Source organism: Pseudophryne corroboree, chromosome 11, assembly GCF_028390025.1.
Source record: "Pseudophryne corroboree isolate aPseCor3 chromosome 11, aPseCor3.hap2, whole genome shotgun sequence".
In the NCBI taxonomy this organism is placed as follows: domain Eukaryota; kingdom Metazoa; phylum Chordata; class Amphibia; order Anura; family Myobatrachidae; genus Pseudophryne; species Pseudophryne corroboree.
Genome location: NC_086454.1, coordinates 342,867,223 through 342,890,616, shown reverse-complemented (window position 1 = coordinate 342,890,616; position 23,394 = coordinate 342,867,223). Strand labels below are relative to the sequence as shown.

Genomic DNA, 23,394 nt, shown 5'->3' with positions numbered 1-23,394 from the left:
AGAGCCCCTGATGGCTTTTGAGACCCCTGGACAGGCACAGGCTGAGTCGCCGGCTGTCTCATGTCATCAATCTTTTGTAAAGAGCTGACACTGTCACATATTCCTTCCATAAGCTCAACCACTCAGGTGTCGACTCCCTAGGGGGTGACATCTCCATTACAGGCCATTGCTCCGTCTCCACACCATTTTCCTCCTCATACATGTCGACACAACGTACCGACACACAGCACACACACAGGGAATGCTCTGATAGAGGACAGGACCCCACTAGCCCTTTGGGGAGACAGAGGGAGAGTTTGCCAGCACACACCAGAGCGCTATATATATACAGGGATAACCTTATATAAGTGTTTTTCCCCTTATAGCTGCTGTTTTATTAATACTGCGCCTAATTAGTGCCCCCCTCTCTTTTTTAACCCTTTTCTGTAGTGTAGTAACTGCAGGGGAGAGCCAGGGAGCTTCCCTCCAACGGAGCTGTGAGAGAAAATGGCGCCAGTGTGCTGAGATAGGCTCCGCCCCCTTCTCGGCAGCCTTTTCTCCCGCTTTTGGTGAGTTCTGGCAGGGGTTAAAATACATCCATATAGCCCTGGGGGTTATATGTGGTGTATTTATGCCAGCCAAGGTGTTTTACATTGCTGCTCAGGGCGCCCCCCCCCCTAGCGCCCTGCACCCTCAGTGACCGGAGTGTGAAGTGTGCCTGAGTAACAATGGCGCACAGCTGCAGTGCTGTGCGCTACCTTGTTGAAGGCCGATGTCTTCTGCCGCCGATTTTTCCGGACCTCTTCTCGCTTCTGGCTCTGTAAGGGGGCCGGCGGCGCGGCTCTGGGACCGAGCTCCGAGGCTGGGCCTGTGTTCGGTCCCTCTGGAGCTAATGGTGTCCAGTAGCCTAAGAAGCCCAATCCACTCTGCACGCAGGTGAGTTCGCTTCTTCTCCCCTTAGTCCCTCGATGCAGTGAGCCTGTTGCCAGCAGGTCTCACTGAAAATAAAAAACCTAAAACTAAACTTTCACTAAGAAGCTCGGGAGAGCCCCTAGTGTGCACCCTTCTCGGCCGGGCACAAAAATCTAACTGAAGCTTGGAGGAGGGTCATAGGGGGAGGAGCCAGTGCACACCAGGTAGTCCTAAAGCTTTACTTTTGTGCCCAGTCTCCTGCGGAGCCGCTATTCCCCATGGTCCTTACGGAGTTCCCAGCATCCACTAGGACATCAGAGAAATAGGCAATTGCTCCGCCTCCATCTCATTTTCCTCCTCAAACATGTCGACACAATCGTACCGACACACCGCACACACACAGGGAATGCTCTGATAGAGGACAGGACCCCACTAGCCCTTTGGGGAGACAGAGGGAGAGTATGCCAGCACACACCAGAGCGCTATATATAGACAGGAATACCACTATAAAATGTGCTTTTCCCTTTATAGCTGCTATTATTAAAACTGCGCCAAATTAGTGCCCCCCTCTCTTTTTTACCCTTTTCTGTAGTGCAGGACTGCAGGGGAGAGTCAGGGAGACGTCCTTCCAGCGGAGCTGTGATGGAAAATGGCGCCCGTGTGCTGAGGAGATAGGCCCCGCCCCCTTCTCGGCGGCCTTTTCTCCCGCTTTTTGGTGAGTTCTGGCAGGGGTTAAAATACATCCATATAGCCCTGGGGGTTATATGTGGTGTATTTTTGCCAGCCAAGGTGTTTACATTGCTGCTCAGGGCGCCCCCCCCTAGCGCCCTGCACCCTCAGTGACCGAAGTGTGAAGTGTGCCTGAGTAACAATGGCGCACAGCTGCAGTGCTGTGCGCTACCTTGTTGAAGACTGATGTCTTCTGCCGCCGATTTTTCCGGACCTCTTCTTGCTTCTGGCTCTGTAAGGGGGCCGGCGGCGCGGCTCTGGGACCGAGCTCCGAGGCTGGGCCTGTGTTCGGTCCCTCTGGAGCTAATGGTGTCCAGTAGCCTAAGAAGCCCAAGCTGGCTGCAAGCAGGCAGGTTCGCTTCTTCTCCCCTTAGTCCCTCGATGCAGTGAGCCTGTTGCCAGCAGGTCTCACTGAAAATAAAAAACCTAAAACTAAACTTTCACTAAGAAGCTCAGGAGAGCCCCTAGTGTGCACCCTTCTCGGCCGGGCACAAAAATCTAACTGAGGCTTGGAGGAGGGTCATAGGGGGAGGAGCCAGTGCACACCAGGTAGTCCTAAAGCTTTACTTTTGTGCCCAGTCTCCTGCGGAGCCGCTATTCCCCATGGTCCTTACGGAGTTCCCAGCATCCACTAGGACGTCAGAGAAATAGCATTTAATTCCTTAGACGCAGGTAAGCTTAGCGACGCTTTCTAAAGGTGCATACACACGGAGAGATTTTAACTATGAGAGATTTTGACTGAGCGTTTTCCCTTGAACTGGCAGTAGGAGGAGATTTTGACTAACTTTTCCAGCGATTTTGACCAACTTTACCAGCGATTTTGGCTATGAGCGATTTTGGCCAACTCATTTAAGCAAGGAGATGCTTTTTCTTTTCCAGCGACCTAGCCAAAATTGACTTGCCTGCACAGTCTATTTTTAGCAGCGATAGCGACCTGGCGGGGACGCGCAGCGCTATTGCTGGCTGTGTACACACAGAGCGATATGCACTAACTTTCTGAGCGATTTTGACTATATAGTCAAAATCTCTCGGCTATATCGCTCCGTGTGTTTGGACCTTTACTATCAGTGAAGTAAGCCTCCTCAACCTGCTCAGTTGTTGCATCAGCAATATTCCCCACCTCTCTAATGGCCTACATCAACTGCACTCCCTTTGCAAGAGATGCCGCCCCCCCGCAGCACATCCCCATCACCGTCTGCCATGTCAGAATCGGTATCCGTGTCATCTTGCATAATCTGGGCAAGAGCACGTTTGTGGGAACCTACAGAGAGGGGCCCTGAGGTAACAGAACCGGACCAAACTGCCATAGAGTTCTGCAAAACCTGAGTTGTAGATTCATTCTGTGCAACCCTAGTAGAAATCTGAGAAATCATAGTTTTAATAGAGGCTAACCACTCAGGCTCCCTTGCAGGGACCTGTGCTAAAACAGTGCAATCCTAATTACATGGAATGGGATCTTCCTGAGAGGACATGTCCTCTGCAGCATATGACACAGAGTCCCTGGACATAGCTTAATGGAGACCACATACACTCCACACACACACGGGAGGATAGACAGAGTTTCACCCCCAAGAATGGCAAGAGAGATACAGAGATTGGAGCCAACCCACACACAGCGCTTACTGTGTACCTTAATAGGTTGCACAGTACAGATATACAGCCTCCCCCCCCCCCCTTCTGCAACCCCCTGGTACCATGAGAGATAGCTGGAGTTGATATGGAGGGACAGCTCTCACTGACAGCGCTTCTGCAGGCAGGAAAATGGCGCTGAACGCTGCTGGGTCCGCTCTGAGAAGCTCCACCCCCTTTCATGGCGCTGTTTCCCATTTTTCTGGAGATTATACTGGCTTGAGGAATTGTGCTGGCAGCGATCCTGGGACCCTGACAGGCTTGAGAGGTCAGGGTAGGGTGTAGGCGCTGGCTCAGGGCGCCCCTCACAGCGCTGCACTATGTACCGCTGAGCCCCGGAGCGCAGTTAGTACTGCGCTCCATACCCTGTTGCCGCCATCTTCACACCGGCTTCCCGCTTGCTAGGGGGGCCGGTGACTCACTCGCCACTGATCTTCTGGTTCTGTAAGGGGGGTGGCAGCATGCTGCCGGGGTGAGCGATCCCCTGTGGTGGGGAACGTTCAATCTCTTCAGGAGCTCAGTGTCCTGTCAGCGGAGATAGTGGCTCAGACCCTGCAGGGCGGACACTACTCCCCCCTTAGTCCCATGAGGCAGGGAGGCTGTTGCCAGCAGCCTCCCTGTAAAATAATAAACTCTAAACTAAACTTTTACTAGAGAAACTCTGTAGAGCTCCCCTAGCTGTGACCGGCTTCTCCGGGCACATTTTCTAAACTGAGTCTGGTAGGAGGGGCATAGAGGGAGGAGCCAGCACACACTATCAAACTCTTAAAGTGCCAATGGCTCCTAGTGGACCCAGCTATACCCCATGGTACTAATGTGGACCCCAGCATCCTCTAGGACATAAGAGAAATTTACACACACACTCAATGAGCCGGTACTCATTCCACATTCATATACGCCCGGGTGCCCTCCAGTAGTCAGTAGCAACCTATGAATATGTCCACGGAGAAGGCGGCAGTCACAGGGCTGTCATTACTAATAACCACCAGAGTCTCCTGGTCAATTATCCAAGGACACATAAATAGCGGGTGCAGAGAGGGTGAGCAGCGGGTGCGGGGTGCAGAGGGTGAGCAGCGGGTGCGGGTGCAGAGGGTGAGCAGCTGGTGCGGGGTGTAGAGGGTGAGCAGCTGGTGCGGGGTGTAGAGGGTGAGCAGCTGGTGCGGGGTGCAGAGGGTGAGCAGCTGGTGCGGGGTGTAGAGGGTGAGCAGCTGGTGCGGGGTGCAGAGGGTGGGCAGCGGGTGCGGGGTGCAGAGGGTGGGCAGCGGGTGAGCAGCTTATGCGGGGTGCAGAGGGTGGGCAGCGGGTGCGGGGTGCAGAGGGTGGGCAGCGGGTGCGGGGTGCAGAGGGTGGGCAGCGGGTGCGGGGTGCAGAGGGTGGGCAGCGGGTGCAGAGGGTGGGCAGCGGGTGCGGGGTGCAGAGGGTGGGCAGCGGGTGTGGGGTGTAGAGGGTGAGCAGCTGGTGCGGGGTGCAGAGGGTGGGCAGCGGGTGCGGGGTGCAGAGGGTGAGCAGCGGGTGCGGGATGCAGAGGGTGGGCAGCGGGTGAGCAGCTTGTGCGGGGTGCGGGGTGGGTGCAGAGGGTGAGCAGCGGGTGCGGGGTGCAGAGGGTGGGCAGCTGGGGCGGGGTACAGAGACACCCCCGGGCGGCACTAACCTGCACACCCGCATCTGCACCATGGCCGCACAATGACAGGACGGGAACTGTATTTGGCGCCGCAGCAGGAGTGGGCGGAGCCTCTAGCCGGTGACACGTTTCCGCTTCCGGGTCTCTGTGGCCTCCACGTGAAGTAACAGCAGCAGCGGAGACCGGAGCCGGGTGCGTGACTTATACCGATATATTTATATACACCCCTATAAACTACCTGCTTGTGCTACATACATGTGCCCCTGTCTGGCTCTACTACATACATGTGCCCTGCCCCGTGCTACATACATGTGCCCCGTGCTATATTCTTGTGCCCCTGTCTGGCTCTACTACATACATGTGCCCTACCCTGAGCTACATACATGTGCCCTGCCCTGAGCTACATACATGTGCCCTGCCCTGTGCTACATACATGTGCCCTGCCCTGTGCTACATACATGTGCCCTGCCCTGTGCTACATACATGTGCCCTGCCCTGTGCTACATACATGTGCCCTGCCCTGTGCTACATACATGTGTCCTGTGCTACATACATGTGCCCCATGCTACATACTTGTGTCCCTGTCTGGCTCTACTACATACATGTGCCCTGCACTGTGCTACATACATGTGCCCTGCACTGTGCTACATACATGTGCCCTGCCCCGTGCTACATACATGTGCCTCGTGCTATATTCTTGTGCCCCGTCTGGCTCTACTACATACATGTGCCCTACCCTGTGCTACATACATGTGCCCTGCCCTGTGCTACATACATGTGTCCTGTGCTACATACATGTGCCCCATGCTACATACTTGTGTCCCTGTTTGGCTCTACTACATACATGTGCCCTGCGCTACATACATGTGCCCTGCCCTGTGCTACATACATTTGCCCTGCCCCGTGCTATATTCTTCTGCCCCTGTCTGGCTCTACTACATACATGTGCCCTGCGCTACATACATGTGCCCTGCCCTGTGCTACATACATGTGCCCTGCCCTGTGCTACATGCATGTGTCCTGTGCTACATACATGTGTCCTGTGCTACATACATGTGCCCCATGCTACATACTTGTGTCCCTGTCTGGCTCTACTACAGACATGTGCCCTGCCCTGTGCTACAGACATGTGCCCTGCCCTGTGCTACAGACATGTGCCCTGCCCTGTGCTACAGACATGTGCCCTGCCCTGTGCTACAGACATGTGCCCTGCCCTGTGCTACAGACATGTGCCCTGCCCTGTGCTACAGACATGTGCCCCGTGCTACATACATGTTCCCCGTGCTACATACTTGTGTCCCTGTCTGGCTCTACTACATACATGTGCCCTGCCCTGCGCTACATTCATGTGCCCTGCGCTACATTCATGTGCCCTGCCCTGCGCTACATTCATGTGCCCTGCCCTGCGCTACATTCATGTGCCCTGCCCTGTGCTACATACATGTGCCCCCGTGCTACATACATGTGCCCCGTACTACATACATGTGCCCCGTGCTACATACTTGTGCCCCTGTCTGGCTCTACTACATACATGTGCCCTGCCCTGTGCTACATACATGTGCCCTGCCCTGTGCTACATACATGTACCCTGCCCCGTGCTACATACATGTGCCCCTGTCTGGCTCTACTACATACACGTGCCCCTGCCCCTCGCTGCATACACGTGCCCCTGCCCCTCGCTGCATACACGTGCCCCTGCCCCGCGCTGCATACGCGTGCCCTGTGCTACATACATGGTCCCTGTGCTACATACATGTGCCCCTGTCTGGCTCTACTACATACATGTGCCCCTGTCTGGCTCTACTACATACATGTGCCCCTGCCCTGTGCTACATACACGTGCCCGCGCTGCATACATGTGCCCTGCCCTGTGCTACATACATGTGCCCTGTGCTACATACATGGGCCCTGTGCTACATACATGGGCCCTGCCCTGTGCTACATACAAGCTTGCAGACTTACACCATTAAAGCACTGTTACACCGGTCAGTACGTGGGCCTGTACTAAATGTATAATCCATCTGTGCCGTTTCCCAGGATGGGGGAGTTTAAGGTCCACCGTGTGCGGTTCTTTGACTACGTGCCGTCCGGCGTGAGGTGTATGGCGTTCTCAGAGCAGACGGAGAGACTGGCCGTGGCTCGCAGCGATGGATCTGTGGAAGTGTACAACTTTCCTGCCAACTACTACCAGGAGAAGGTAAGAAGAAATCGCTGCAGCCATTGGTTGTGCATAACCCGCATACGCTGCTGCGGCCTGCCCGCCGGACGTTACAGTATTCATCTCTGCCGTGCAGATTGTTCCTGGCGACGAGACCAGGTCCACAGAGTCCATCTGCTGGGTGGCTGGCGGCCGCCTCTTCTCTGCTGGTCTGAATGGAGAGATCACGGAGTACGACCTGCAGAAACAGTGCGTCAGATATTCTGTGGATGCGTTCGGAGGCCCCATCTGGGGTATCACGGCCAGTCCCAGCGGCTCCCATCTCGCGGTAAGTCCTGTTCCAGTTATCCGGTGCCCCGGTACGGATATTATCCTTCTGCGCTGTAAGCCGATCTCTGAGCCGTCTCCCTTCTCTGTCACGCAGGTGAGCAGTGAAGACGGCTCCGTGAAGCTGTTCAGCATCAACCCGGAGAGCGTTGTGTTTGAGAAGAACTTGGATCGCCAGAAAGGTGCTTGAAAGACGGACTCTGCGATAATAGAGGGAGATAAAGTACCAACTAATCAGCTTCTGACTGCCATGTTACAGGCTGTGTGTGAAACATGACAGAAGCAGATTGGTACTTTATCTCTCTCCAAGCATCGCTAAATTTCCCCCAATGTCATTGGCAAGTGTTCCGTTCGTGGTGACCGATTTATATTTCTCTCTCTCTCAGGTCGTATCCTCTGTCTGGCTTGGCATCCATCGGGGTCTCACATCGTCACCGGTTCTGTCAGTGTGATCAGAGTATTCAGTGTGTCGTCAGGTGATTATATATGTAGTGTGTAAGCCGGTGAAATAATAAAAGCTTAATACTGCGTTTGGGTATAGCCCTGTTTGTTGATCAACTTTAGCGTGTTCTCCAGCGAACTTCTCCAGATGTTATGTGCCGCACTGTACACACACAAATACACGGAACAGTGGTCTCATGTTATCCGGGTTCAGCAAAGGATACAAGTGGCTCACATACATTGTTATCACAGGCGCACGTTTTCTAATGAGCTTTAATTTAAACTGTATTACTCCACAAGGGGCGCATGTGTATCACAGGGGCCTGTAGGCACACCACCTCTGTGCCCCTACCCTGTCCTGTGCCCCTACCCCGTCTGCTATCCGTGTCTTATTTTACACGAATCCTCCCATACCCTCCTGTCATAGAAGAAATCGTTACAGCAGCGCCCTCGAGCTCCCAAGAAATCCATACTTCATATAAGTGCAGGAGAATCATGACATTGGGGGTCATTCCGAGTTGATCGCTGGCTGCTTTCGTTCGCTGCGCAGCGATCAGGCAAAAAATCGGCACTTCTGTGCACGCACGTCGTACTATTGCAACGAACGATGTAGTTTCACACAAGGTCTAGCGAAGCTTTTCAGTCGCACTGCTGGCCGCAGAGTGATTGACAGGGAGTGGGCGTTTCTGGGTGTCAACTGACTGTTTTCAGGGAGTGTTTGGAAAAACGCAAGCGTGCCAGGGAAAACGCAGGCGTGGCTGGGCGAACGCAGGGCGTGTTTGTGACGTCAAAACAGGAACTGAACAGTCTGAAGTGATCGCAAGCGCTGAGTAGGTCTGGATCTACTCTGAAACTGCACAAAATTATTTTGCCTCTGCTCTGCGATCCTTTCGTTCGCACTTCTGCTAAGCTAAAATACACTCCCAGTGGGCGGCGGCTTTGCGTTTGCACGGCTGCTAAAAACTGCTAGCGAGCGAACAACTGGGAATGACCACCATACTGCAGTGATGGGGAACCTTTGCCACTCCAGCTGTTGTGGAACTACACATCCCAGCATGCCCTGCTGCAGTTTTAGCATGGCCAAATAGCAAAACTGTAGCAGGGCATGCTGGGATGTGTAGTTCAACAACAGCTGGAGTACCAAAGGTTCCCCATCACTGACATAATGTATTGATCTATGGTTGGCCAGTGAAGCTAGTAAGCAGCCACCAGCGTGAAATCCCAATCTACTGCATGCAGCGTGTGTTCTCCTGTCACCACCGAGTCATTGGGAAATGGATGAAAGTTGAATAACCGGAACTGTCCGGACAGCAGGTTCCACTGCGGCACTGCTCCATAGCATTATCCTAATGGCCGTTTAAAGCTTCTCTGACGCGCCTGGAACATGTTTGACCGTGTGCACATTGGTGTAACAGTCTGGTTGTCTTTTCCACTCCTAGGTCACCAAGTGCAAGTGCTCACAGTGGACCGCCGGCCGGTGAGCGGCCGGAATCGCGATTGCGTTGTGTGGAGTGTGGCCGTTCTGTCCTGCGGACAAATCGTCAGCGTGGATTCTGCTGGGAGGCTGCAGTTCTGGGACTTGGAGAAGGGGACACTTATGCGGTCGTACCCTGTGGCTAGCTGTGACCTCCTGTGCCTCGCGGTGTCTCAGGTAGGTAGTGCCGCTCACCGGATACCTACTTTATAAACACAGGATTAAAATGCTGATCTCCGCTGTGTCTCTTCTCCATGTCAGTCAGAGGACAGCTTGGTGGTGGGCACGAGCCAGGGGGTCATCTACCAGTTCCAGCACCTGGCCGTGCAGGAAGGGAAGGCGGAGCGGCAGTGGGTCTCCACCAAGCCGTTCCGGCATCACACCCACGATGTCAGAGCTGTAGCTCACAGCAGCAACGCTCTCATTTCTGGAGGTAGGTTGTCCCCGCGTGGTGCTTCACACCGTGCGTCGCTCTCTCAGTTCTAAGGACTCCCCCCTTATCTCGCAGGTGTCGACGGCCAGGTTGTCTGTCGGCCCTTGTTGGAGAAGATACCGGAACAATCCTATGAGGCGGCCCTGAGGAAAATCACATTCCCGCATGTAAGTCCTCCTGTGCGGGTAACACTATTATATTCCATACCAGGCTTAGGAAAACTGCTGCATTGTAACTGCCCGTGGAACTGAATGTGTCCTAGCATGCTGACAGCCTGGGGAACTAGAAGTCCCAGCATGCTGTGTTAGTCTCTTATGCATTCCATGAGTTTTTGTACTGCAAGTGTCTGCATGTTATACCCTGCGGAGGCATGCGGGCAGCACAGGTTCCATAGCAACTCAGTAGCCACTGGATGTCTATGCATGGTTTAGAATGTGTACAGGTCAGATGCAGGCAGTGCATGCTGGGGTTTGCAGTTCCACAAGAGGCGCTGATACATAAGGTTACTCACTTCTGCACCTTCTTTAATAGTACCAGGAAATTGCGTTTATTGAGTCTCTATCTCTCTCTACAGCGCCATCTAGTGTCCTGCGCCCAAGCTTCCCGCCTGCTTCTCTTCCAGTTCCCCGAACATCTGGAACTATGGCGGCTTGGAGAGACCCACGAATCAGGTGGGAGCACTTGCTGTAAGGTCTTAGCCCTTTTCTGACCCGGCAAACATCTTAGAGATTGATTCTAGCCTCATCAAAATCCAGATGGGGTTTAGTCTGTCTGGCATATCTATCTGGTCTCTGATTGTAGTGATACGGACGTCTGCGTTGTTCCCTGCCACGTTGAGTATTTGTGCAAGGTGACCAAATTGGCCCATCTGCATTTTGGGTTAACAAAAGTGCCGGTGTTTTTTGTGTATAGGACTGCATGTAGATACAGTCCTGCTGCTTTTCCGGACTTTATTGATTTGTCTTTACAACGTCCTTCTGCACATTTCATCCTTGCCTTTATATCAGAGGGCAGTGTTGGTTAGTTACGTTGCAAGGGGAGATGTGACATAAAGGGGGTAATTCCGAGTTGATCGCAGCAGGAACTTTGTTAGCAGTTGGGCAAAACCATGTGCACTGCAGGGGGGGCAGATGTAACATGTGCAGAGAGAGTTAGATTTGGGTGGGATGTGTTCAAACTGAAATGTAAATTGCAGTGTAAAAATAAAGCAGCCAGTATTTACCCTGCACAGAAACAAAATAACCCACCCAAATCTAACTCTCTCTGCACATGTTATATCTGCCCCCCCCCTGCAGTGCACATGGTTTTGCCCAACTGCTAACAAAGTTCCTGCTGCGATCAACTCAGAATTACCCCCAAAGTTGCTCTGTGGATACAGTTATACCCAGCACAAGAGAGTACATAACGGTAACGCAGTCTAATGAAAGTAAGCTTCTCTGCCCGATGATATACATACATGACTGAAAAGCACAGAAGTGCGCTAAATAATGAATTCAGCAAACGTTGCAGTGTACTGTGTGCAAGCCAGTCACGTCCTTTGGAAGACCCCCATTGTTCAGCTTGCTCTAGATCACAAGTATGTTCTTTTCAGAAAGGCATAACTGTCCCTGCTTCTGTGTGTTACAGGGGTAGATGGTGACATCCTTCCTGTGGCCCGGGAACAAGAGCTTCTGCTGCAGCTGAAGAGAAAGGTGAGAGGGAGCCTCTAGGAGGCAGCACTGAGTCTGTACGACTGGGGTTGTTAACCAGGAGACCACGGAAGCCTGGCTAAGCCTGAGTAATGTGTGCAGGAAAAGAACCTGTCAGCACGTATACTAGTGATAATGCAGCAGTGTGCCCGTCCTCTGCTGGCCGTTATATTACTGAAGATGTCCTCTCAACCTAAAACCCATAAGGGTAGGCATGTGTGCATTATAGAGATAATATCGCTGTGGCCGGAGAGACTAATGGCGTCTGCAGCACTGAAGGGGTTAACCCTCGTGCCCGGCGCCATGTTGCGGACAATAGGCACTTGGCGTCACTGTTAAATGTACTTACGGCGCTGGGCGCGGACTGTTTAAAAGTTTGTTTAATGATGTGTTTTAACATGTCATATGTAGTGCTCTGTGCACAATTGCAGGAATGCATGTTTTTTTAATTTAACAATTTTTATTATTATTAATGGTATAATTCCAAATTACAACAATTGTATTCAAAAAAACATGGAGCATAGGTTTCACGGATGTTATAATGAAAAAAATAAAGAAAAAAGTAGGTTGGTCTTGTCTCATCATCGTTTGATCAAGTGTGTGTCTGGAAACACTGCATGGTGTAGGAACAGAACAATATATGTTAAACTGAAGAAATAACCATATGGCAGAAAGGCTGCATAACATCTTCACTCTGAACCTGTTTAACAATATTGAAAAACGAAGGGTAAACTGTAACGGTGGTAAGAGCTATTCAGTTTTCTCTATCGTCCTAGTGGATGCTGGGGTTCCTGAAAGGACCATGGGGAATAGCGGCTCCGCAGGAGACAGGGCACAAAAAGTAAAGCTTTTCCGATCAGGTGGTGTGCACTGGCTCCTCCCCCCATGACCCTCCTCCAGACTCCAGTTAGATTTTTGTGCCCGGCCGAGAAGGGTGCAATCTAGGTGGCTCTCCTAAAGAGCTGCTTAGAGAAAGTTTAGCTAGGTTTTTTATGTTACAGTGATTCCTGCTGGCAACAGGATCACTGCAGCGAGGGACTGAGGGGAGAAGGAGTCAACTCACCTGCGTGCAGGATGGATTGGCTTCTTGGCTACTGGACATCAAGCTCCAGAGGGACGATCACAGGTACAGCCTGGATGGTCACCGGAGCCGCGCCGCCGGCCCCCTTGCAGATGCTGAAGACAGAAGAGGTCCAGAATCGGCGGCTGAAGACTCCTGCAGTCTTCTAAAGGTAGCGCACAGCACTGCAGCTGTGCGCCATTTTCCTCTCAGCACACTTCACACGGCAGTCACTGAGGGTGCAGGGCGCTGGGAGGGGGGCGCCCTGGGAGGCAAAATAGTACCTATAAAGGCTAAAAATACCTCACATATAGCCCTAGAGGCTATATGGAGATATTTAACCCCTGCCTGATTTCTCAAAATAGCGGGAGACGAGCCCGCCGGAAAAGGGGCGGGGCCTATCTCCTCAGCACACGGCGCCATTTCCTCTCACAGCTCCGCTGGTCAGGACGGCTCCCAGGTCTCTCCCCTGCACTGCACTACAGAAACAGGGTAAAACAGAGAGGGGGGGCAAATTTATGGCGATATTTTTATATAACAAAGCAGCTATAGGGGAGCACTTATTATAAGGCTATCCCTGATATATATATAGCGCTTTTGGTGTGTGCTGGCAAACTCTCCCTCTGTCTCCCCAAAGGGCTAGTGGGTCCTGTCTTCATTAGGAGCATTCCCTGTGTGTCTGCTGTGTGTCGGTACGTGTGTGTCGACATGTATGAGGACGATATTGGTGTGGAGGCGGAGCAATTGCCAAATATGGGGATGTCACCTCCTAGGGGGTCGACACCAGAATGGATGCCTTTATTTATGGAACTACGGGATAGTGTCAACACGCTAAAGCAGTCGTTTGACGACATGAGACGGCCGGACAATCAATTAGTGCCTGTCCAGGCGACTCAAACACCGTCAGGGGCTGTGAAACGCCCTTTGCCTCAGTCGGTCGACACAGACCCAGACACAGGCGATGACTCCAGTGGTGACGGTGACGAATCAACCGTATTTTCCAGTAGGGCCACACGTTATATGATTTTGGCAATGAAGGAGGCGTTACATTTAGCTGATACTACAGGTACCACTAAACAGGGTATTATGTGGGGTATGAAAAAACTACCTATAGTTTTTCCTGAATCAGAAGAACTAAATGACGTGTGTAATGAAGCGTGGGTTGCCCCTGATAAAAAGCTGATAATTTCAAAGAAATTATTGGCATTATACCCTTTCCCGCCAGAGGTTAGGGAGCGCTGGGAAACACCTCCTAGGGTGGACAAGGCGCTAACACGCTTATCTAAACAAGTGGCGTTACCCTCTCCTGAGACGGCCGCACTTAAAGATCCATCAGATAGGAGGATGGAAAATATCCAAAAAAGTATATACACACATGCAGGTGTTATACTACGACCAGCTGTAGCAACTGCCTGGATGGGCAGTGCGGGGGTAGTTTGGTCAGAATCCCTGATTGAAAATATTGATACCCTGGACAGGGACAATATTTTACTGTCGTTAGAACAAATAAAGGATGCATTTCTTTATATGCGTGATGCACAGAGGGATATATGCACACTGGCATCACGGGTAAGTGCTATGTCCATTTCGGCCAGAAGAGCTTTATGGACGCGACAGTGGACAGGCGATGCGGATTCAAAACGGCATATGGAAGTTTTGCCGTATAAGGGGGAGGAGTTATTTGGAGTCGGTCTATCAGATTTGGTGGCCACGGCTACAGCCGGGAAATCCACCTTTCTACCTCAAGTCACTCCCCAACAGAAAAAGGCACCGACTTTTCAACCGCAGCCCTTTCGTTCCTTTAAAAATAAGAGAGCAAAGGGCTATTCATATTTGCCACGAGGCAAAGGTCGAGGGAAGAGACAGCAACACGCAGCTCCTTCCCAGGATCAGAAGCCCTCCCCGGCTTCTACAAAAGCCTCAGCATGACGCTGGGGCTTCTCAAGCGGACTCGGGGACGGTGGGCGGTCGTCTCAAAAATTACAGCGCGCAGTGGGCTCACTCGCAAGTAGATCCCTGGATCCTGCAGATAATATCTCAGGGATACAGGTTGGAATTAGAGACAGATCCACCTCGCCGTTTCCTGAGGTCTGCTTTACCAACGTCCCCCTCCGAAAGGGAGACGGTGTTGGAAGCCATTCACAAGCTGTACTCTCAGCAGGTGATAGTCAAGGTACCTCTTCTGCAACAAGGGAAGGGGTATTATTCCACTCTTTTTGTGGTACCGAAGCCGGATGGCTCGGTAAGGCCTATTCTAAATCTGAAGTCCTTGAACCTGTACATAAAGAAGTTCAAGTTCAAAATGGAGTCACTCAGAGCAGTGATAGCGAACCTGGAAGAGGGGGACTTTATGGTATCCTTGGACATCAAGGATGCGTATCTCCACGTTCCAATTTACCCCTCACACCAGGGGTACCTCAGGTTCGTTGTACAAAACTGTCACTATCAGTTTCAGACGCTGCCGTTCGGATTGTCCACGGCACCTCGGATCTTTACAAAGGTAATGGCCGAGATGATGATTCTTCTTCGAAGAAAAGGCGTATTAATTATCCCATACTTGGACGATCTCCTAATAAGGGCAAGGTCCAGAGAACAGCTAGAGATGGGATTAGCACTGTCTCAAGAAGTGCTAAAACAGCACGGGTGGATTCTGAATATTCCAAAATCCCAGTTAATGCCGACAACTCGTCTGCTGTTCCTAGGGATGATTCTGGACACGGTTCAGAAAAAGGTTTTTCTCCCGGAGGAAAAAGCCAAGGAGTTATCCGAGCTTGTCAGGAACCTCCTAAAACCAGGAAAGGTGTCTGTACATCAATGCACAAGAGTCCTGGGAAAAATGGTGGCTTCTTACGAAGCGATTCCATTCGGCAGATTCCACGCAAGAATTTTCCAAAGGGATCTGTTGGACAAATGGTCAGGGTCGCATCTTCAGATGCACCTACGGATAACCCTGTCTCCAAGGACAAGGGTGTCTCTTCTGTGGTGGTTGCAGAGTGCTCATCTATTGGAGGGCCGCAGATTCGGAATACAGGATTGGATCCTGGTGACCACGGACGCCAGCCTGAGAGGCTGGGGAGCAGTCACACAAGGAAGAAACTTCCAGGGAGTATGGACGAGCCTGGAAACGTCTCTTCACATAAACATTCTGGAACTAAGAGCAATATACAATGCTCTAAACCAGGCAGAACCTCTGCTTCAGGGAAAACCGGTATTGATCCAGTCGGACAACATCACGGCAGTCGCCCATGTGAACAGACAGGGCGGCACAAGAAGCAGGAGGGCAATGGCAGAAGCTGCAAGGATTCTTCGCTGGGCAGAGAATCATGTGATAGCACTGTCAGCAGTGTTCATCCCGGGAGTGGACAACTGGGAAGCAGACTTCCTCAGCAGACACGATCTTCACCCGGGAGAGTGGGGACTTCATCCAGAAGTCTTCCACATGCTGGTAACCCGTTGGGAAAGACCAATGGTGGACATGATGGCGTCTCGCCTCAACAAAAAACTGGACAGGTATTGCGCCAGGTCAAGAGATCCGCAGGCAATAGCTGTGGACGCGCTGGTAACGCCTTGGGTGTACCAGTCGGTGTATGTGTTTCCTCCTCTGCCTCTCGTACCAAAAGTATTGAGAATTATACGGCAAAGAGGCGTAAGAACGATACTAGTGGTTCCGGATTGGCCAAGGAGGACTTGGTACCCGGAACTTCAAGAGATGATCACGGAAGATCCGTGGCCTCTACCTCTAAGGAGGGACTTGCTTCAGCAGGGTCCCTGTCTGTTTCAAGACTTACCGCGGCTGCGTTTGACGGCATGGCGGTTGAACGCCGGATCCTAAAGGAAAGAGGCATGCCGGAAGAAGTCATTCCTACTTTGATTAAAGCAAGGAAGGAAGTAACCGTGCAACATTATCACCGAATTTGGCGAAAATATGTTGCGTGGTGCGAAGATCGGAGTGCTCCGACGGAGGAATTTCAACTGGGTCGATTCCTACATTTCCTGCAATCAGGATTGTCAATGGGTCTCAAATTGGGATCTATTAAGGTTCAAATTTCGGCCCTGTCAATTTTCTTTCAAAAAGAATTGGCTTCAGTCCCTGAAGTCCAGACCTTTGTTAAGGGAGTGCTGCATATTCAGCCTCCTGTGGTGCCTCCAGTGGCACCGTGGGATCTAAATGTGGTTTTGGACTTCCTAAAATCTCATTGGTTTGAACCACTAAAAAAGGTGGATTTGAAATATCTCACATGGAAAGTGACCATGCTTCTAGCCCTGGCTTCTGCCAGGAGAGTGTCAGAATTGGCAGCTTTATCTTACAAAAGCCCATATCTGATTTTCCATTCGGACAGGGCAGAACTGCGGACTCGTCCGCATTTTCTCCCTAAGGTGGTGTCAGCATTTCATCTGAACCAGCCTATTGTAGTGCCTGCGGCTACAAGTGACTTGGAGGACTCCAAGTTACTGGACGTTGTCAGAGCATTAAAAATATATATTGCAAGGACAGCTGGAGTCAGAAAATCTGACTCGTTGTTTATATTGTATGCACCCAACAAGATGGGTGCTCCTGCGTCTAAGCAGACGATTGCTCGTTGGATCTGTAGCACAATCCAACTTGCACATTCTGTGGCAGGCTTGCCACAGCCTAAATCTGTAAAGGCCCACTCCACAAGGAAGGTGGGCTCCTCTTGGGCGGCTGCCCGAGGGGTCTCGGCATTACAACTTTGCCGAGCAGCTACGTGGTCAGGGGAGAACACGTTTGTAAAATTTTACAAATTTGATACTCTGGCTAAGGAGGACCTGGAGTTCTCTCATTCGGTGCTGCAGAGTCATCCGCACTCTCCCGCCCGTTTGGGAGCTTTGGTATAATCCCCATGGTCCTTTCAGGAACCCCAGCATCCACTAGGACGATAGAGAAAATAAGATTTTACTTACCGATAAATCTATTTCTCGGAGTCCGTAGTGGATGCTGGGCGCCCATCCCAAGTGCGGATTATCTGCATAAGTTGTACATAGTTATTGTTAACTAATTCGGGTTATTGTTAAAGGAAGCCATCTTTCAGAGGCTCCGCTGTTATCATACTGTTAACTGGGTTTAGATCACAAGTTGTACGGTGTGATTGGTGTGGCTGGTATGAGTCTTACCCGGGATTCAAAATCCTCCCTTATTGTGTACGCTCGTCCGGGCACAGTACCTAACTGGAGTCTGGAGGAGGGTCATGGGGGGAGGAGCCAGTGCACACCACCTGATCGGAAAAGCTTTACTTTTTGTGCCCTGTCTCCTGCGGAGCCGCTATTCCCCATGGTCCTTTCAGGAACCCCAGCATCCACTACGGACTCCGAGAAATAGATTTATCGGTAAGTAAAATCTTATTATCTTAATCAATAGTTAATATGCCTACGTAATATCGTCTATCCCTGTAAAAGAGCTAGTAGTATGCTGAAATGGAAGGAGATGAGCGCCATTCCGTAGCTGATATATGTATAACATATTAGTCTTAAGATGTTGCTCCACAGTACTAAGAACGGAATAATATATCAATATATGGGAGAAAGGAAAGTAAAGAATAGATTATAAAGAAATAGGAGGTGGGATAGGAGAGGTTGAGCCTCATAAGATGAGCCACGAGAGAGGCTAAGATAGAATAGTAAGGGAGAAAGGAAGTAGGGAGGGCGAGAGAATGGTTTGGAGAAATGAATCAGGGATTGAAAAATACAGCTCTACTATTATATAGTTGCGAAAAAGGCTATACTTGCTGGTAACACATTGTTATCGTAACCTATATATCTATCTCTGTCAGAACAAATGCCTCAAAGAATGGAATGGAGGAGTAAGTGAGAGAATAAAAATAGGTGTGAAGAAAAAGAAAAAAGGGGGGGGGGGGCGTGGTCGGACTCTCTGAACCTGGGCTGAACTCCCAAGGAATGAGGAGTGGTACCATGAAGAGGGTATGGATCCCTCGAGTATATAGTGGGACCTGGTATATAGAAGTATAGAAGAATGAGGAGAATACATTAATGGAGAGACCAACTGGTGGTATCAAACATTTTGGTTAGCGAGAATCTCTCATCGTCTGGTAGGGACATACGGTAGTATTGCCATTTGTTCAGAAATTTAGATAGGATCTCTCCTCTGGCCAGGATCAAAGATCTATCAAAGAGGTATATCTGTCTAAGCTTCTGCAGTACCTCATTGAGGGATGGTGCAGATTTAGTGGTCCAATGAATTAGGATTATCTTTTTTGCAATCGTCACTATGATGGTAAGTAGTGGGTGGATCTGAGGTGAGAACGGACCAATTTTCCAGTTGGTAAAGTTTGCACATAGGCATGCTAAGATGTCAGGTTGTATCTTGGCTTGAAATAGTCTGTTGATGTAAGCTATAACTTTGTGCCAGAATTTTTTGATCTTTCCACAAGACCAGAAGGAGTGTGAGAATTTGGCCATGTGTGCAGAGCATTTTGGGCAGTCTCCTGATTCCTCCAAAACCATGTGGCTTCTCTGTGCAGGAGAGATGTATGCCCTATGGATAGTTCTGAAATGTACCTCTTGTAAATAAAATGAGTTGAGCCAACTCATGGCTTGGCTAAAAGTAGGGCATAGATCAGAGATCTCGACTACCGTGGGTATGTCTTGTGACCAGTTTAATGGTTTGGCTAGTGGAGAGGCAGAATGCCTGGCTATCATAAGTTTAGAGTATAAATTACAGGTCTTGTATGTTCTGTATGTTAGGGATTGGAGTATTGTTAGTATCAGGTCCTGTGTGTCAGAATGGGGAGTGTGTGAATGTATAGATGTTGCGAAGTGGCGGGCTTGTAGGAACATAAAGAATTGGTTATTGGGGAGTTGGTAAGTTTGTTGAAGGGTGGAGAAGGGGAGTGGTATTCCTCCTGGATCAAAAACTTTTGACGTTGTCGAAAGTCCTTTAGCCTTCCAGTCTAGGTACTGGCGATTGGTTAACGAGGGTGGGAACCGTGGGTTACCCCAAAGTGGGCTGTATATGGGTGAAGTGTGGTCTCGGTGTAGGATTTTGTTAATGGAGATCCATGATTTATATGTATCTGTGAAGATGATGTTGTTATAGATATGTGGTGGGATGTCTTGCTTCCTGGTGTGGAGCAATGCACATGGGGAGTATGGGGTAAACATGGCTGTGTCAAGATTTACATCTGTGTAGGTGGAGGATTCTAAAATCCAATCTGAAATGTATCGGAACATAACAGAGTGTGTGTACATACGAAGGTTGGGGGCTTTGAGGCCTCCGTATTTAATCGAATTTTGCAATTTATTTAGCGAAATTCTAGATTTTTTATGTTTCCATAAAAATCTAGAGGTTAGTTTGTCAAAGGTGGCAAAGTCGGAGGTTTTCAAAGAAAGTGGCAACATTCTTTATAGCCGCCATGCGGCCTAATAGTGACAGTGGGAGATCCTTCCAGTTATCATATAGTGCAGCTATTTTAGTTAGTAAGGGGGTATAATTAAGTTTGTAAATATTGGCGGTGGACGGTGGGATTTTGATCCCTAAATATTTTATTCTTTCCTTGGCTATTTGAAAAGTGGAAAGGGATGGGGTACTTTGAGCGATGGGGGGAGGGCCAGTAATGGGTAGGATTTCGGATTTAGATAGGTTTATTTTGAGACCTGCAGTTTGGCCAAACAGTGAGATGAGGGACATAACTTGGGGAACTGAGGAGGCAGGGTCAGAAAGGAAAAGAATCATGTCATCTGCAAACATAGATATTTTTAATTCAAGTGGTCCTAAAACAATTCCGGGTATATTGGTCGAATTGCGGATAGCTATGGCGAGAGGTTCGATGGCTATGTTGAATAGTAATGGTGATAATGGGCATCCTTGTCTGGTGCCTCTGGCAATAGGGAAGGGGGAAGAGAGAAACCCATTGCAGGAAATTTGGGAAGTGGAATTGGAGTATAAGGCCGTAATTATATCAATGAACGGTTTGGGGAAACCGAATTTGGAAAGTGTGTGATATAAGTGGGGCCATAGTACTAAATCGAAGGCCTTCTCGGCGTCCAGTGATAGGATAATGGCTGGTTTGGTGGGAGGAGAGATGTTCATACTCTGGACGACCGAGAAGACCTTCCTCAGGTTTATCACCGAGTGACGGCCAGAAATGAAGCCAGTCTGGTCTTGATGGATTATGTGAGGCAAAATCGGTTTGAGACGGTTGGATAGAATTTTCGTTAGAATTTTGTAGTCAAGGTTGAGTAAAGATATTGGTCTGTATGAACTGGGGAGGGACAGGTCGCGGTTTGGTTTGGGTAAAGTTTTTATTATTGCTGAGGTAAAGTAGAGCGGGGGATTGAGGTTTGTAAGGAGGTGGTTATACATTAAAACTAAAGTGTCTATAATTTTGGGGGCTAGTAATTTGTAAAATTCTCCAGAAAATCCGTCAGGGCCTGGGGCTTTGTCTCGCTGGAGATGTTGGATAACTGTGAGGATCTCCTGAGCTGTGATGGGAGCCGTTAGAGGGTCAGAGAGGGATTGAGGGATGATAGGGAGAGGGGGGTGTTCCCAAATAGGTGTGGAAGAGAGTTTATTCTGTGATGGGGTATTTGTAGGGGGAGTGGAAGAAGGTGCGGAATATAGTGATTCGTAAAATGATCTCATCACCTCTGAGACTTGTTGATTAGAGGTTGTCATTTTGCCATCAGGTGTTTTTAGAGGACGTATGAAGGAGGGAGGGCGGGAACCATGAAGTAGATTGGTCAAGAGCTTGCCTGTCTTGTTGCCAAATTTATGATATTTATAGTTTATGTTAAAGAGATGTTTGTCCCCTAGAGACTGGAGGTGTATTTCAAAGTTATGTTTTGCCTTGGTGTATATAAATCCTTGTTTGCAGGAGAGGGTAATGATTTGAATTGTTGGAATGAAGATGTTAGTTCTGATTGCAATTGTAAGTAGGTTGAGGCTAGTTGCTTTTTAGATTTAGAAGTGTAGGAGATGATCATGCCCCTTAAAACTGATTTGGCTGTTTGCCAGAAAATTGGTGGGTTGGAAGTGAGGTAAGATATGTTATTGGAAGCGAATTCATCCCATTTCGCTATCAGTGCGTCACAAAACAGTTGTGAACGTGATAAGTGAGTTGGAAATCTCCAAATTTTTGTGACATGTGGGTCGTACGAGAGTTTGAGATCGAACCAGATGAGGGCATGGTCTGAGAGAGATATGGTTTCTATAGTGGTAGAAATGATATCGGGGATTAGAATATGGGAAATTAAAAAATAATCTATTCGGGATAGGGTGCCATGTGCGGCAGAGAGGCATGTATATTCTTTGTCAATGGGGTTGAAGGCTCTCCAGACGTCAGTGGTTTGGAGAGAGGAGGCGAAGTGGGGGATACCGAATTTTGGTAAAGAGGTGGGTTTAGAGGAAGTATTGGAGCGATCGAGAAGTGGGGAGGAGATTAGATTGAGGTCACCTCCAATGATTAGTTTTTCTTGTAGAAAGGGGGTTAGTTTAGTTATCAGTGTGGAAAAGAAAGATTTTTTGAAGTTGTTGGGTGCGTATATATTACACAATACATAAGAGATGTCTTGTAAGGTAACATGTGCTATGATAAATCTGCCATTAGAGTCGAGTGTAGTGTTAGAAACTTTAAGTGGTAAGGAAGATCTAGCCAATATGATTACTCCACGGGCCTTGGAGGAAAAAGGAGCCGCCGCTATGACTACCCAGCCTAGGGTTCCTAATTTTTTTGATTCTAGGTCCGTTAGGTGGGTTTCTTGTAAATATGCTAAGTCTAAGTGTTGTTTAGTTAGATATTGCAAAATTTTACGACGCTTAGCTGGGGAGTTTATACCGCCCACGTTCAGAGAGCCAACCTTAAGGTGGGAGAGAGACATATATGGAATTTACCATGTGAGAAGGGGACAGAGATAAGGCGTTGTGTAGGCCATATTTTGAGTGTGTAGAAATGAAAGGGTGAAGAGAGGAAAGGAAGAATTGACAGAAGAGAGATAGCAGAGGAAAGAAAAACAAAACATAATGCAAAAAAGTCCTGCTGAGGACAACTCTAGGAAACAACCTAGGTGATCTGCGGTATGGCCTGCATACCAACTTTCGGTTCATTGAAGTAAAGGAAAATATAACTTCTATGGATCCTTAGCTGCCCGGGACTAACCCACCGGGCTGAAACATAGCGGAGGGAACGAACCCATGGGGGGGGAGGGGGAGAATGTGAAGGGAGGGTGAAGGGAGGGTGAGGGGAAGGGGAGGGGAGGGGGGAGGTTGGGGTGAGCAATTGGGAGTATGACATAGCTGCAGGTTGCGTGTTATTAATTACCACATGGGGCATCACGTCTGCCCAAAGGTTATCTGTTTATCCAAATACTAATGTCATAAAATCCAAGGGAAGATTTATGCTTAATAGTATTTTGTGTAATGCCTGAGATAAATCTATTATCATTAATTATAACTAAGGTGGAAGAAAAAAACTTAAAGAGAAAAAAAATAAAACATTCATGACAATAAACAGTGGTACGTGTCCACATAGCTGTCATTCAATGGATACGCTGGAGAGGTGTAGAGCCCGTCACAAAGGCTGTTTAAAATGTTATGCTGTGTCAGAAATGTCCTCATGATGGCCTTGTGCTTCTTCTTTGAGGAATGCATCTGCGTCTCCAGGGGTGTTAAAGTCATAAAATGTGTCTCCTGTAAATATGCGTAGTTTGGCTGGATATTGTAGGGCAAATTTCCTTTTCATCTGTATTAACTGAGCACAGATAGGGGAGAAAGCCTTTCTGGCCCGTGTGAGTTCAGGAGAAAAGTCTTGGAAGATGAGTAGCTTGTTTTTTTCCCATATCAGTGGGCGCACTTGTCTGGAAGCCGTCCAAAGGGCTTGCTTATGAAGATAGTTTAAGCAGCGGAAAATGACCACTCTGGGACGGGTGTCTGCAGGACGTAGGTTGGGGCCAATTCTATGTACCCTTTCAAT

General features: G+C 49.4%; 2 protein-coding genes across 2 annotated transcripts in view; one reads left to right on the top strand and one right to left on the bottom strand.

Moving 5' to 3' along the window:
- CHTF8 (chromosome transmission fidelity factor 8) overlaps window positions 1-4,983 on the bottom strand; it is a 37,596-nt gene extending 32,613 nt beyond the window's left edge. The window contains exon 1 of the mRNA XM_063945920.1: window positions 4,901-4,983. Within this exon, the coding sequence (XP_063801990.1) occupies window positions 4,901-4,923 (23 nt within the window). The 5' untranslated portion in view covers window positions 4,924-4,983. The remainder of the gene's footprint in view (window positions 1-4,900) is intronic.
- Window positions 4,963-23,394, top strand: part of UTP4 (UTP4 small subunit processome component) — a 45,013-nt gene continuing 26,581 nt past the window's right edge. Inside the window, exons 1-10 of the mRNA XM_063945919.1 lie at window positions 4,963-5,062; window positions 6,908-7,067; window positions 7,165-7,356; window positions 7,453-7,537; window positions 7,742-7,831; window positions 9,236-9,447; window positions 9,532-9,703; window positions 9,779-9,870; window positions 10,278-10,374; window positions 11,330-11,394. Coding sequence (XP_063801989.1) covers window positions 6,909-7,067; window positions 7,165-7,356; window positions 7,453-7,537; window positions 7,742-7,831; window positions 9,236-9,447; window positions 9,532-9,703; window positions 9,779-9,870; window positions 10,278-10,374; window positions 11,330-11,394 — 1,164 coding nt within the window. The 5' untranslated portion in view covers window positions 4,963-5,062; window position 6,908. The remainder of the gene's footprint in view (window positions 5,063-6,907; window positions 7,068-7,164; window positions 7,357-7,452; window positions 7,538-7,741; window positions 7,832-9,235; window positions 9,448-9,531; window positions 9,704-9,778; window positions 9,871-10,277; window positions 10,375-11,329; window positions 11,395-23,394) is intronic.